We start from the raw sequence: 15,490 nt of genomic DNA, 5'->3' as shown, positions 1-15,490 counted from the left end.
TGTGAACACGTCTGCCTATTCAGTAATGTACCGCTTTTTCAACCCCAAATTTTTTTTTGTTCTTCTTGTAGAATGTTCCCTTTCACATTGCTCGCAGTTGGACATGTGTCAAGCACTGTTCCCCCTTGAACATGCCTATTTGTACACCCATGAGCCTGACTCCACTGTAACAGACCTTTCCTACCTGACTGCTGCCAGATTGCTTGCTGGATTGCTTTCTCTTGAGGCGCTACCTAGTGCTACCTGGGCGTCGTTTTACTGTTCGTTAAGCTTAAGCTGCTCTGTGCACCCAGCTTAGGTGCGATGGATTGTGGCACCTGGTGAAAAAAACACTGTCGAGCAATTTAGCGGGACTTTGGTCGGAAAGATCTGTACAGTAAGGCCTGTAGTGGCAAAGGGGAAGCCAGAATTAATAGATGCTGTGATGATAAGAAAGATATAAAGGAAAGCTGAAGGTGCGTGCAGTTAGGAGTCATTTGTCACTTTCACTTGTAATACAGGGTCTGTTCTGAAAGTAGTAGGACTGGTTTTTTCCTGGGCGAACGGGCGGACGAGAAGTGGTCTGCGCGTGCAGGATCGTTGAAGGGGGATATTGGGAATGCTGGGGAAAATCGGCAGTCGGCTCTCGGCCGTTGGAGAGAGGAGGTCGCTTGTACTGTGAACCCATGTCGAAACGTCTCGTCACGCAGAATCGTCGAGCGTTTACTGGATCAGCGATACGCGACCAAATTTTGAGTAAATCTTGATAAAACGGGCAAAGAGACTCACAACATGATTAAGGAGGCCTGCGGTGACGCTTCCATGGGTAGATAAGGTGTTTTTTGAGTGGCACAAGCTTTTCCGAGAAGGTAAGGAAAGAGTGGAGGAAGACGACCGCTTCAGACGCCCTTTGACCAGCGAGACCAACGAAAATGTGTAGCGAGGGAACATTTATTTAACAGTGACCGTAGAATGAGTATCAGAATGATTGCTGATGACTTGAGCATTCCTCAAACCAAAGTTTTTGGGATCGCGACAGAAAACTTATCCATAAGGAAAGCATGCGCGAAGTTGGTACCGGGAGTGTTGTCAGAGGAGGAAAAGGCCAACTGGTAGGATCTTCTTCTTCATCTGAATGAGGACCCTGATTTTTTGTCCAGCACAAGGCGGCAACGCTGCCTCAGCCCCCCTACAGCCTCGACTTGGCCCCGCCAGACTTTTTTCTATTCCCGAGAATAAAATCGACGCTCGAGGGGAAACATCACGGATCGGTAGAGGTGGTTCAACAGGCTGTGACGAGGGAGCTAAACAGCATTCTGGTCCAGGCGTTCCTGGAGGCGTACGAAAACTGTAAAACTCATTGGCAGCAGGGTGTAGGTGCGGAAGGGTGCTAGCAACCTTGAAAAATTGTAATCGTTTGTACTATTCTCTTGAATAAATTTTGTTTAAAAAAATGAGTCCTACCACTTTCAGAACAGACCATGTATGTAATGTGTCAAAGATTTTAGCTGTAGCGCCTAGGTGACATGGCACTTCCTGCTGTGCCATTTCACCAAGGTGCCGCATATGAGATCTCTGGCTACAAAACTGTTACGCACAAAAAGGCACACACACAGGAAAAGACAGAAAGAAACGTACAGTAAGAGCGCCTGCGTTTAGACTTTCCACCTTTATGCATCGGTGTGGGAGCTCCAAAAATTGAGCTTCTATATAAGAAAGATAGATAATTTATACTTCATATCAAGCAGATCACTAGGATTGACTGGAGGCACTAGCCCACAAAACTGGTTTATTTGCTTCTGATGAGTTTAAATAGGGCAGTGACTAAACAGTTTCAGCTGGAAGGACCCAGTCTAGTCTCCAACGACCACTCCGTGTTTCTTTATTTGGACTTGTGAGTGCTAAGTAGTGCTGTAGAGTGCTTCCCATACATTCTTCTTGGGATGTGTTTACCACTGTTTGTTTCTAGAACACCGTAATGCTGAAAGGTGAAGTTGCGCATTCCCCTGCTGTTTTCCGCGAGTGACGACTAACTTTCCTTTGTGCTCATCACATGTTTCCTCTGTTTCATGCATTCTGGGTGCTGTTTTCTTTCGAAGAGTGTCACTAAGGGAGCACGTCACAAGATTGTGCTTAGCATTCGGAAGCTGAAAGAACGCCCGGCCACTTTGCGTCAGCTGGAGAAGGTGAGGTCTTCCTGGTCTGTGATCTGTGTGCCTGTGGAGGGGAAGCTTGGAAAATGTGTGTTTGCCAGTGAGGGGGTGCCTGGCACTGCCTTTTAGAGAGTGTCAGTCACACAGATACTGCGACAAAACTACAATTTCTGCGTTTGTTTCGATGCAGCTACTCCTGATTTACTTCTGCCCTGAGTGGCCTTAACTGTTGGTCGTTTTACTGTGTAGATTAGCTGTATGAACTGCTGCCTTCCTATTTCGAAGAGAAAGGGGAAAAGAAATATTTAATCGCTTAAAGGACTATAGACACCAAATTTTTGCATGCGTGTTTTCTTTTTCAAACGACGCGCTAGACATTGGTATACACAGAGCACCCTGTGGTATTTGCCTGCGACCACTAAATAATTTATAATTTAGTGGTCAACCTTTTTTGTGTGCCTTTGAAATATTTGCTGTCCAAATTATTTGAAAAAAAAAAAAAAAGAAGAAATTACCATTCGCTTCGAATTCGCTTCAAACCTAAAAAACCACTGTTCGCACGTGCCTAGTTGACTTATATTTGGAGCCGACTTATTTTTGGCCAGCGAGGGGCGTGAGTTGCGGGTCGACTTAGTACGCAGCAATACACCGTATATATTGCGCGTTATGATTTTTGTAGAGTTGCTTAGGACATGTTTGCAAAATCTTCAAGTAATTTGTGCACCTCCTTTTTGAAACCTTAATTTTAGAAAAAAAAGTGCAAATTACGCAAGTAAATACAGTGTATATATATATATGGTTAATTTAGGCACAGGTAGTGTTGCTATTCTTTTCTGTGCTCTTCGTCCTTATGTGCCCTTGCCCTTTAATTGTCCTTCTTTCACTTCTGTGTTGGCAGAGTCTTCAGGAGGAAGGGGACATTCGGACCGCCCTTGTGGAGCTGCGTGCCATGCTCCAGACACCGATGAAGGCCTCCAGCCGGGCTGAGGACGGCCAGGACGGGGCGGGGCCCCCTCACCGGTCTGCCTCGCCCGGCTCGTCATCGTCGACGCCCTCCGCTGCGCACCCATCTGGCGGCAGCAGCGACACCGACATCGGCAGTGGTGGTGCCACCGCTTCGTCCTCGGTGGTGGCGGAAGAGGAGAGGAGAGCGGAAGAGGAGGAGGGCAGCCCTCCCTCTTCACTCGACTCGGCCTGCGGAGGCTCGCGCAGTCCCAGCAAAGGCGGCCCCACATCTGCCGCGGTCGATGCGGCTGCTGAGGAAGATGAGGACTTGCCCGGACTCTTCACTCGGGTGGTTGGGAAGGGTGAGGGGTTTGACGTTTTTCCTCTGAGCATGCATATGCGTATGTTGGCGTACTGACTGGTGTGACAGCTAATGATGAAAGCCCGGGGTTACTTCTGCAGAACTCTCTTTCTTTTTTCTTCGCTTGGTGCTTCTTGCTTGCGGGAATGCTCTGTTTCAGTACTTAGTACTGGGCGTTTGAGTAGTCTTACATTTTTGTTCTGGGTGTCTATGTAGTCGTAGCTCACTCCATGACGTTTAATCATTGTTCGCAGTTGCATAGAAGAGACAGTAAGCTTTGACCTTCGTGCAATGTAAAGATTACTGGAAACCATTGAAATGACTCGCCTTGTGGTGAAACGGAACTGTGAGGGCCCCTAGCTACATTTACTATCCCTTGAAATTCATGCTGTTGCCCTGTGAAATACTATCAGTTATTTCTTCTCTGCATTACATATGTTGCCCAGGCCTAGTTGTTCCTCCTGGTTTCAGTGAGGTTATAATGACTCGAGTTTGGTCTCACTACAGGCTGATGATGATGACTATGACAGGCGAACGTAAAAAAATGAAAGTAGTGCAAAATCCGATAGGTAGATGGCACTGCTTGCATCTTGGAAGGGATGTTTCCGGAAAGGAAACATCTGTAAATGCTTGGATTTGGCTGTGCACACCGATGTAAGCACTTGAAGCTCCCATAGCTAGCTCTCTTATGTCGAACACTGAGGCAGTGCTGGCAGATAATTTTTTTTTTTTTGTCAATGGGGTCGGGCAAGATAGGGTGGAAGCTAATACATGCAGGGTTCCTCAGTGCTGTTCGGAAATGTTTAAGTCCCCCCCGGAAGCTAAAAGGACTGAGGAACCCACCTCGCTTGGTGAGTGGATGAGCAGGGGCTTTTCTCTGACGGAAGTTTCCTCCTCCCTCTGGCCGCGTGCTGAGCAGTATGCAGCAGCCTGCTGGTGAGCGTGCGTGCGGAGGACCAGAGTGTGAGCCAGTTTGTGACCCTGGTGGACAAGTGCCTGGCGCACGAGGCCTTCAGCCCCGCCCAGAAGCGGCGCCTCTTCTCCTGGCGCCAGCAGGTGCACAAGGCCTGGCACCCCGTGCCACCCCGACGCTCCATCGACGCCCGCCACCACCACCACCACCACTCCCCGGCATCTGCCTCCGCTGCAGTGGCGGCTGCTGCAGTCGCCCAGGGTCCCCGACCACCGCCAGCTAGGTGAGGGGCTCTCAGTGTCTGTCGTTTGTGTGAAGAGAGCGCTGACACAGAATCTGAAATTTGCTGGGGTTTGGTTTTTAAGAGCGTTAGCTCTTACTCATCACGTTTCGAGATTTCGCGGGGTCTGCTACCACCCTGAGATCACAGCGCCATCTGTGGGAGCAACTAGAAAACAGCACATCTCGCATTGAGACCTGTAGCGCCATCTACAATAGCATTGTAAAAACAACCACCTGCCACAGCTAACGCTCATTACTTCGTCTTCCAGATGGTGGCGGCTTTTTCTTGATGTGCTAGCATTTGAGCCCCATTTTGCAAAATGTAACTGCCGATGTGGTCTGTCTGAAGCCTCGAGGGGGAGGAATTGGTAGGAGCCTTGTGAGAGGAGCAAGCGTGGCAGCCAATCAGAGAGTGGGAGAGGGGTGTGATGTAGAGGGAGAGCAATGACAAGGGGGTGACAAACTTGCACGCAGGGACACGTTGTGGGGCTGCAGACCCCAGCCAAAATGCAGTGCACCAAAACCTTAGCTGCTTTTGTTTTTCACTCTGAAACCGTGAATAGGCCATGAAAAGGATGCCAGTTACAGGAATGCGACCACGAACGATACAGTTTACCATGCAAGAGCAAGTCGCAGCTTTCACACACATCAAGGTTACTGCAAATTTGCCTGCTTAAGTACAACTACTCGGGCGGGAAAGAGGAGCGGCACGTTCATGGGTAGTCATTCATTGGTTATGTCCAGCTTGGATGACCAGTTCCCCCGTTATTCTTCCCGTCATGCCCGTTTGGCCTCGCAGAATGTCAGAAAAGGGCAGTCAGTGCATGTCCTGGAAAATTTAGCTGAGCCAGACGCCATTGTGCTGGGCTGAGTATTGCTAATCATGGTTGGTATTACAGTCAAATCCACTTATAACAATACTGAAGTGCCATGGAAATAACATTGTTATAACCAATAATTGTTATAACAGGGTTGTGCCGAAAATACCATAGAACACATGCAAAAGCTGACGGTGCCGCAACTGACCATTGTTATATCCGATATATTGTTATAACCGGTATTGTTATAAGTGGGTTTGACTGTAGTATGGATGCGGACACCATGGCGGCCATCAACCCTTGCTTCCTTTTCTTTCGCCCTTTCCGGCACCCTTGCAGTCGTTGGTGTGGTGTGGGCTCCGCCGTGCTGCCCCCCCTGGTGGGGGGTTCGGACTTTGGCCGGCTGGCCGGCCCCACTGGACCCCCAACAGCGCCAGCCCCCCTGGGGAGACCCCCAGCCGTGTTCTTTGGCACTGCCGGTGGAGGAGGGGGATCCGTCGACTGCCCCGGTGGCAGCAACGGGGGACCCCTGGGGGGACCCCTGGCAATGGTCATCAAAAGGCCCAGCCTGCAGGAGGTGAGGGGCTTCATCTGTTTCCAGTAGCGGAACCTATCGTATTGCTTCGGGTTGTGACCAGGCTTAACCAAGCTAAGCCACAGCCAGTTTTTTTTGTGTTGCTTTTTCGACGAATTTAACTCGAGGCAACGCTTGGTGCCCGGCTTTTTATATGGAGTCTGTCAAATCGTTGGAGGTTTACTTAGAGAAGAGGAAAATTCTATGACTCAATCCACATTTTCTGATGAAAGCTAGCCAAGCCAAATGTAAAGTATCCACATCCCAGCATTCCTGTGCTTATATGCATAGTGGATGGACGTCTGCAGCCCCCCCCCCCCCCCCCCCCCCCCCCCCCCTTTTTTCCTACAGGTAATTTTAACAGCCTCTGTGCTCTCTTCACCTTCTGTAATCATTTTCTGTAGTGCTCGTACAGAACACTGACCTTACACTTCAAGGATGAACTTAGGAAAACAGTGAAGTGTGGGCAGTTCTTTCAGTTTGGGCACGAAACTGCAAAATGTGGTAGTGCTAGAGATGCAAGTTCGTCATCCCATTTTACTCCGTTTCGTACATAGCAGGCAACGCTGTCAAAGCACAGGCTAAATCTGCGCCCAAGAAGTAGTTTGTCCTACAACCAAAGTGAACATGGGCATTTTTTGTTGCGACAGATCTTAAGTGCCTAAATGGCAATCAGGGGTGGAAGTGCTGCGCCATGCTGCGCCATTTTCATCTCCTGCGCCAAGCTGCGCCTAAACGGCAATTTACGTCCATTGCAAGTATACAGAGCCAAATTTAGCCGAGGCTTTGAGAAGGACGAATGATACGCTGTGGAGTAATACGGCTTTGCGGGCGCATTACTTTCGCAGCCTGCACAGGGTTGCTTGCTATGTATGAAACAGTACAACTGTTGTCATTGCCAAAGCTATGAATTGATTTCCTGCTCTCTTGATAGTGTCCAGAACTTTGTTTGCCATTCTCTCGTGAGATTTTTTTCTATCGCTGTCTTACTACCACTTGAGGCAGCGCGAGTTCAGGTGCTCGAGAACCCAGGAAGCACACCCAAGGAACCCAGGGGTTCTGTGGAAACCATTTTCGAGAACCCCTGCGCTATATTGCGTGAACATGCGGGAACACGAGCGGTCTGTTGAAAACAAGGAGCAGCGTCAACCTAGCGATGCATTGCCTTGATCACAAATGCACGCCTTTGCTCAAACAAGTTAAGATTCTCCGAAAGAGCAAAAATGAGAAAGCACGGTAGCTCCTAGAAGCGTCTTTCGTTCAGCAGAAAGGACAACAGTGCATAAGTGATGATGCTTCAGTCAGATTATAAAAGTGAGAGGCACAATTCCTTGAAAGCATGACGACGTAAATCCGGGTTTTTTTTTTTACACTCGGTGGGCTTGTGATACCCTTTTATGCCTGTGCTGACATGCATATATTTAAATGTCTGTTCTTTAAATAAATCAGTTGTTAGTTTGCGCCTGTCCCATCTTCATTCGTGTGGATTATCCCTTTTGCTCAAACCACCTTTATGCTACTGTGAACCAGCTTGACCAACAACTCATCTTGCTGGGCTATACTGCATAATACAGCTTGTGCACACCAGAATTTTACGACTTGCGTGGTAAGGACCCATTGCTTTCATGCGATGTTGCGTGGTCATCTGTATGCCTTTTGCACTGATGTGGAGCTGTTCCTGGCCTTTTTGTTTGGTGTCGCGGACCCTTTGACTCGCGCGTCAAGGGATCATCGCCCTTGTTTGCCACTGTGCGCAGCACCTGAACAAGCCGCACGTGCAGATCCAGAGGACCCACTCGGCGCCCGTGCGACCGAACCCAGTGGTGGCCTCCCTCTACAAGCAGGCTGCGACCAACAGCGGTGCATGCTCTGGTACGTGCGCATGGAACGGTGTTGGAGGCACAGCTGACAGCTCGCTTGGCAGTTCTGCTTATCCTGTGTCCTGCGTGTATATTCAGGCTGTGCACACAACCATTCTATGTCTTAAAGAGTGCTCTAACTAGCCATTCAACATACCGTACTCAAATACAGCTGCGCGCCGCCGTGGTGGCTCAGTGGTCATGGTGCTCGGCTGTTGTCCCAAAAGACACGGGTTCGATCCCGGCCGCGGCTGTTGAATTTCTTTGGAGGAGAAATTCTAGAGGCCCGTGTGCTGTGCGATGTCAGTGCACGTTAAAGAACCCCAGGTGGTCGAAATTTCCGGAGCCCTCCACTACGGCGTCTCTCATAGCCTGAGTCGCTTTGGGACGTTAAACCCCATAAACCAACCAATCAAGTACAGCTGCGGATTGATTGTACGGACTCGGTAGGACCCAGAAAATGGTTCCGCCGACTCCCACAGAAACAAGGCTGTCTTGTTCCATACTCCGCAAGCTGTTTTTTAGTGGAAGGTCCTGAACAAGTCGCCGCAGATTTCTTCCATTTTGCTGTGGTGGTTCAGTGTTTTGGGGCACAGTTATTGAGCCGGAGGGCCTAGGAATGTTGTGGATCTCGGCTTACTATTAGTGTAGTTGCTTTATTAACCAGGTCTCATCGCATACCTTTTGCCTCTGGTTTCGCATATTGCTGAACTTGATTCTGGCATTTACTCCTGCTTTTTCTTCCGAAATGTAGCTTGGTTTAGGATCTTTAAGGGAAGGTGCATAGATGTCCCTGCTCCCAAAGCCAGCTTCTGAAATGTACTGTGCAAAACGATATGAGTGTCGTGTTCTGTTGTAAGACAAATCTTAGCATGTTTTCGTTTTTTAGATTAATGACCACGGTATAGTGTGGGTTAGTATTAGGCACAGGTAGAGAATCTGGACATGAGCTGCAGTTTGTTGGCTTTGCCTCCGGCCAGTGCTGTGAATTTCTGTCACAGGGGTCCTCACTCTTTTTAGCCTCAGAGACTCACAGACATAGTTTTTTGAAAAGTGCTGAGGAACCCCACGTGTCATGGCTTCTCTCTCTCTCTCTCTCTCTCTGTGTGTGTGTGTGTGTGTGTGGGGGGGGGGGGGGGCTGCGTGTCGCGCGTGCCGACACGCAGCCTCTCAAAAGGTGCCTGTGTTCGATTGATAATGACTGGCCGCGTAGTGAAGGTTTGCTGTGAGAATTTGCAGTGTGGCCAGTCCCAAATTGAGTGAGTGAAGTAAATGTGGGTTTGTGGCAAACAAGGGTTTGGATGCTGAGGCAACCCGAAAAAGCACACCTACGAACCCAAAGGTTCTGCATAGTTCAGTTTGAGGACAGCTGAGTTTAAAACGTGACGTGTTGGTCACATTCGGGAAGACTGGTTCTTGAGGGCAGGAATGAAAGGTGCCACTTGTTTGTGTATGCAGGGCGCATGCAAGCTGATGCGTCAGCGAATGACCCGGACATCAACAATCGACTGGAGTCCCTCTGTCTGAGCGTCACCGAGCATGCTCTCGGAGGCTCTGGTAAGACCTTTGCCCTGCCGAGGCCCCTGCCCTTCTTTGAGCTTAAGCAAGCTCCTGTGCTTGCTTTGGTGTTAATCTTCAGTGTGCTCACATGTGTTGCCATCGAGAACTGACGGCACGTGGTTGTAGAGTGCAGTGGCAGGCTGGGGAACTGAAAACGTTTTAGAGCATAGAGCTGGTGAAGTATGGCGGCATATTTCTTCTGCAGTGGTTGCTGCTAAGGTGAAGTTTTTGGTGCAAAGTGTGTTTGTTGTCATTGCCAATAAGCATCCGTGTATCAGCACAACCAAAAGGAGGAGCACGTAGTGGGCTTCCTGCATGGGCACTCCACAGGGGCGTGATCGCATGACCACCCATGCACATACAGTCGACGACCGATTTTTCGGACTCTCTAGGGACCGCGAAAACGACCGAAAAATCGGGCAGTCCGGAAAATCAAATTTCACCGAAAAAATCACGAACTTATTATCACTATGCCGGAGAAAGCGGCCAATTGTATTGCACACATTCTAAAGCTCCTCATGACTATATTTCGCCGCGCGAAATACCGTATAAACGCGTATAAGGGCCGCACTTTTTTTTTTTTTCCAGATTCGAGGGCCAATTTTCGGGGTGCGACCCATACACGCGATATGCGAAAAAAAAATTTTTTTTAAGTAAAAACACACCAACCAGGGAATGAGCGACATTTATTCCACGTTCAATCGTCACTCGCGAAGTATTTAGACTCCTGAGCTAGTGCTGCGCTCTGGTGCACGCTCATGCCAAAAGAAGCCGCGCAGCATGTCCGCTGTCAACGCGTAGCCGTTGTTCCGAAATTCCATCACATAGAGGAGCAGCTCTTCTTCCAGTTCAGGAAACTCGCACCGCTTGACTCGGAAAGCGCGCTTTTTGCAGCTTGTGTTTCTCTTTTGGTTGCACCGTCATCGGACGCAGCGCGTGGCCTCCGCGAACGGCGCAGCGCCGGAGCAGATCGCGGCCGCGATAAGATCCGGTGGCGCGATAAGATCCTGCGGCGCGCCCGAAGCGCGCTTCGATCGCGGAGGCCACGGCGTGCGCGTAGCCTCTGCGATCAAGCGCTCCGCGATCGTATTCGCGTTCCGTGTTCGGGACTAAAGACTCGGCACAGATGAGTTCCGTGAACTCGGACTACGGTTCAAGTTCGTGCGGCGGAAGACATTCAAGGACAGTACGAATTCGAAAACACGCGAGCGCAATGTGCCGACTCGCGCAGAATTTCAGCGTCGCAAGAGGCTCCCTTTAAGCTTGAATTTTGTTTTGTTTGATCAAGTTTTCGATATCTCCTGCAGTCTGAATTAATGAGGTTCCACTGTACACATTATATGGCGGCTTGGGTACTGGCGGCGAGTGCGAACGAGGTCCGAAAAATCGAGTGGTCAGTTGCGGTGCGTCCGAAATTTCAAGCGCTCTTACACATTGGCTCTATGGGCCATGTCGCGGTGCCGCGAAAAAGTCCGAATAATCAAGCATGTCCGAAAAATCAGGTGTCCGAATTTTCGGTCGTCGACTGTAGCCCATGTGGCCTCGCACAATTAGTTGATGTTCTCTCAACAAAAGTTGCGAAGGTCCCCGGGAAAGGCAGTTTGTTCCCATGGTCATTTTGTGTCCGTACAGTCCAGCCCAGCTTGGTGGGGTGGGGGGGGTGGGGGGGGGGGGGGTGGGGGGAAGAGATCCCAAGCAAGATGTGTCTTTCTGTGCATTGTCATTGTCGTTTGCCAGCTAGCGTTGATTTTTCTCATTGCCATTTGTGTAATTGCCATTCAGTTTTTCACGAAATTCTACTCACGGGGCCATTTACTTTATCTTTATTTATACAGTGGAACCTCGATTATACGACGTTCAGGGGACCGCGCGAAACCGTCGTATAATCCGGGTGTCGTATAATCGAAAATCAAAGAATGCGGCCAGTGGCGCTCGGCCTTGCGCCGAAAACTGTTGACCGGCTTCAAGCCCGCGGCAAGTACGCCAATCAGATTAAAAAAGACAAAACCCAGCATTTGTTTGAAACAGATTTGCAAAAAAATCTTTATTACCGTTTAAAAAAAATCGGTAATTTTTTTTTTTTTTGCACCTTTGCCCAACCTCGGCGCATCAACTTTCTTTCGAGGGCTGCCACGTCCGGCAGTAGGTCGCCAACATCGTCGCGCGCGCAAGCAAAGCGTCGGATGTTGTCGACGCTCTGCAACACGTCCGCAACTAGGAATGGGAGCGCAAACCTCTGCATCGTTGTCCACTTCGGAAGTTTTATCGTGGGGCGCAAGCATCCATTACTTCCATTACAAAAAGCGCCGTGGACGCCGCTGTCCTCGCTTGGGCGAGCGCGGCCTCGCCCGCTTATCTGTTTTTTCATCAGCGTCGGCTCCTGCAGACGCATCTTTTGCTGGGACGCGCGTCTTATCTTTTCTCTTTATCTTTCCTCTGATCATTTAACTCTCCTCGGCAGCGGTGGTGGCTTGGCTCACGCCAGTAGGCGGGCCGGTGCGCTTTCCTTTTCATCCTTCTCTCAGTCGCAACGACAACACGCAGGCCGCGCCTCCTTGGGACTCCGACTGCACAGGCTCGACGAAAAAGAGAGCAAGTGCACTTGGCGGCCTCGGCAACGCTCTCTTCCGCGCAAAAACGGGGTGCTTATATTCGCATGCAAAGTTTTTTTTTCAGAAATTTTTTTCCGAAAATAGGGGGGGGGGGGGGGGGTGCTTAGAATCGCGAAAATACGGTACATCCCGGCCTGCGTTTGCTGACGACCTTTTTTGACGGACGGTACGAGCCAGCCGTCGTACGAAGCGGGGTCCTTCTCAAATTTGCGTCGTATAACCGAGGTTTTTAATGCATTGTCTCTATGGGGGTTTTGCCGGGACCGCACAAATTCGTCGCAAAATGCAGGTCGTCGCATGACCGGGGGACGTATAATCGAGGTTCCACTGTATTTACCCTCTGGGCACTGACAGAGGGGAATCACATGTGTACAGTCACTAGCAAAAGCTTACAGCTTGCTTGGGAATAAATTTGCTGTGGCGCTGCCCCATGCCTTAGTTCCTTGTCTCATGGTAGTGATATTGGAAGAGGGAGTGTGCATGTCCCCTCATACTTTCAGGCTTTTCAGGCAACAATTGGATTGCGTGGCTGCACTAAAAAGAATATTTTTCTCTCTCGCCTGCATCCTCTAGACTTATGCTGTCAACTGCATAAATACTGTATTTACTCCTTAATAAGCCCACCTCCCACTTTTGTCTTTGAGAATTGACTTTTCAGCTTGTCTGCTACATTTGTCATTAGAGCTGGTTGCACATGTCTGAAGGCAGGGAGTGACTTCTTCCCAGTTTTAGCAATGAACTTTTGTGATTCTGCATAATCCCATAGAATATGCGAGAAGGAAAGTAGTGAGTAGCTCACTGCGAAATTGCTGGCAAAATTTGCGTTTTGGGAGTTGGCTCTGCAAGGAACCCTTAAATTGTACGCCCCGCCGCAGTGGCTCAGTGGTTACGGCGCTCGGCTGCTGATCCGAAAAATGCGGGTTCGATCGCGGCCGCGGCGGTCGAATTTCTATGGAGGCAGAATGCTAGAGGCCCCGTGTAGTGTGCGGTGTCAGTGCACGTTAAAGAACCCCAGGTGGTCGAAATATCCGGAGCCCTTCACTACGGCGTCCCTCATAGCCTGAGTTGCTTTGGGACGTTAAACCCCAGTAAACCAATTAAACCAAGCCTTAAATTGTACGGTAGACGCTAGTGAGGCTTGGTGCTTCTTGAATTGGGTGTACTAATGGCTCTTTGTACGCGCCCTTTCCAGATGGGATGCCTCCATTCTAGGCACCACCACCACCGTTGTGACCTGTGCTGGAAACATGGCGGGAACGACGACTTGTCTCTCATCGTGCCAATTCACGTCACGCCCCCCTTTTGTTCTTGTTGGCGGCTGCTGCCGCGCTTATTTTTTGCCCCTCATTTTGTCTCTCCATGTATGTCGTGCCCCTCATTGCAACCAAAGTTCTTTGTTGACGTTGCCAGCACTTACAACGGGCCTCTCTTTTTGTCGGTGCTAGTACACCACTGCTGTTGGTTGTTTCTGTACTTTTTTTCTTTGTTTTACTCCGCCTTCACCCGCTGTCCCGGCTTAGAGGTAGCGCGGTTTTATCATTCAGACAACTGCATGTGCTCGCATGCCATTCCTGCCAGTGTTTTTTTTTTTTTCTTTGGCATTGTCACTTGCTCAGTTGATGACTTGTTTTTTCGTTAATGCCATGTCTGTAGGTGCTACTTTTAATGCCCCTCCCTCTCCCCCGCGTTGTGTTGCAGCCATTTGGCTTTGAGAGAGAAAGATGTGCCGGAAACAGATGCAGCGCGTTTTTCGTCGGCCGACTTATTTCTCGTGCCCGAGCACACGTGGCTGCCGCTGCCCCGGCTCCTACATTTTCGTGTTTTTCCTTTGCTCATCACGCGATTGTTGTTGCATTGTCACACGTATACATGTTTGATTGATTGGTGGACGGGTGTCACCTTGAGGCGGTGTGAACCTGCAATTTTTGATGTGCCTTAGTCTCGGATCAGTTTCTGATCGGTGCATTGGAATGGGGTGTCTCTGAGATGCAAGTGTGGTTGGTCTTCCAGGCCGAGGTAAATTTTTTTTCCCCATCCCCACCTTCCCCCCACTCCCCTCATCACTTTCCTCATCTTTTTTCCGAGAAACTGACGTTCATATCTGAACGAGTGTGCACGTAAAATGGTCGCTTTAGGTTTTTGCTTCTTCATTATTTGAATCTGGTGCAGTTCTAAAGTGAAGAAATGGAGAGTTGGAAAGAACAACGCAACAGAAGGTGAGACAAGAGAAGGACAAACACCAGCGCTGATGTTTGTCCTTCTCTTGTCTCGTGTTCCGTTGCGCTGTTTTTTGCAGTTCTTCAACCGTGCACCAACCAGTCCGTATTTGCCCTCTTCTGAAGAAATGGCCCGGGAAATTGTCGATTGCGAGGACGGGAGAAAATGCGGCATAGTTTGGCAGACTCCGTTGGGCGCGTTACGGTCATTTCCGTAACTGCGACACCGTATTTTTCTCGCGTGGATGAAAACGGGCAGTTAATCTGAGGGGCTGTCGAATGCAGACGTTTTCCTTGCGCGAGTGCAGTGTCTATCATCACCTTCCATCATGATTCACGAAAAATGTAGCATCATGTGTGTGTATGTGTGTGCGCGTGTGCATGTGTACGTGCTGTGGACACTTTGGGCTTTTTGATGACTGCAGAGAATAATCCGCTGGCAAAAGAAGCACGCACTGCCCAGGAAAAGAGGAATAGAAGGCCACCTCGTCTGTCTTTTTTTTTTGTCATTTACTTTCCGCCTCTTTCGTGTTGTTGTTGGGCCCTCTCTCTTTTGTTATTTTTTCTTTCCTTGCCTGTTGAGTGTGCCACACACACAGCGCACCATTCAGAGCTGTTGACTGGATTCTTTCACGTCGCATGGTCAGACTTTTTTTTTGTCATCTCTGCTTGCAGCCCGCAGCGAGGGACTAGGATGGCTTATATATATACAACCATATATATATATATCTATAAATATTATAAATACGACATACTGTGAGTGTACATAAACTTTGGCCAGGTGCCATACACTAGTAGGAAAGATTCTCCGAGGCAAAAAAAAAAGTAATAATGGATGCCCGAAGAATTGTGTGTTGCCGTTGTCCTTTACGGAACTGCTCCCGTCACCGGTCAGATGGGGGGGTCTGCCGGCATGTATGGAAGAGAAGCATTATAGGCTGCAGTATTCGATGCTGGTGCAGAGATTTCACCTGTGGGGTAGATTTTTTTCCTTTTCATTTCTCTCCGACCCCCCCTCTCTTTGATAGAGAGCGAGAGAGTGGGAAAGCTTGTTCACTACAATCTTCCTTTCTCCTTTGCACAACACTGCAGGCCCAGTGTAGTGCAAGCCACAAAGTACTCATGAAAGTGTCTGCCTCCCTCTGAAATTTGAGCCACCCGTTGCTTTGCGCCGAGTCGAGCGGCAGTCAGCCCTGCTTTTTTGTACTGAGGAACCCT

The 15,490-nt window shown here is 49.4% G+C and overlaps 1 protein-coding gene across 5 annotated transcripts in view; it reads left to right on the top strand.

Annotated features, from left to right (window-relative positions):
* Nucleotides 1–14,632, top strand: part of smg (sterile alpha motif domain containing protein 4 smaug) — a 171,850-nt gene extending 157,218 nt beyond the window's left edge. For 4 of the 5 annotated variants that reach the window (XM_089558066.1, XM_089558067.1, XM_089558064.1 and 1 more), the window contains 7 exons: nucleotides 2,079–2,165; nucleotides 3,031–3,439; nucleotides 4,358–4,634; nucleotides 5,791–6,028; nucleotides 7,783–7,897; nucleotides 9,343–9,441; nucleotides 13,249–14,632. In XM_089558066.1, the coding sequence (XP_089414192.1) occupies nucleotides 2,079–2,165; nucleotides 3,031–3,439; nucleotides 4,358–4,634; nucleotides 5,791–6,028; nucleotides 7,783–7,897; nucleotides 9,343–9,441; nucleotides 13,249–13,268 (1,245 nt within the window). In that variant the 3' untranslated portion in view covers nucleotides 13,269–14,632. The remainder of the gene's footprint in view (nucleotides 1–2,078; nucleotides 2,166–3,030; nucleotides 3,440–4,357; nucleotides 4,635–5,790; nucleotides 6,029–7,782; nucleotides 7,898–9,342; nucleotides 9,442–13,248) is intronic. The other variant, XM_089558063.1, reaches the window with a different exon arrangement.
* The last annotated feature ends 858 nt before the right edge of the window (nucleotides 14,633–15,490 follow it).

This window comes from Amblyomma mixtum, chromosome 8 (genome assembly GCF_055824585.1).
Source record: "Amblyomma mixtum isolate Tamu chromosome 8, ASM5582458v1, whole genome shotgun sequence".
Classification (NCBI taxonomy): Eukaryota; Metazoa; Arthropoda; class Arachnida; order Ixodida; family Ixodidae; genus Amblyomma; species Amblyomma mixtum.
The sequence above is the reverse complement of the archived record's forward strand: the minus strand, read 5'-3'. Positions and strand labels throughout refer to the sequence as shown.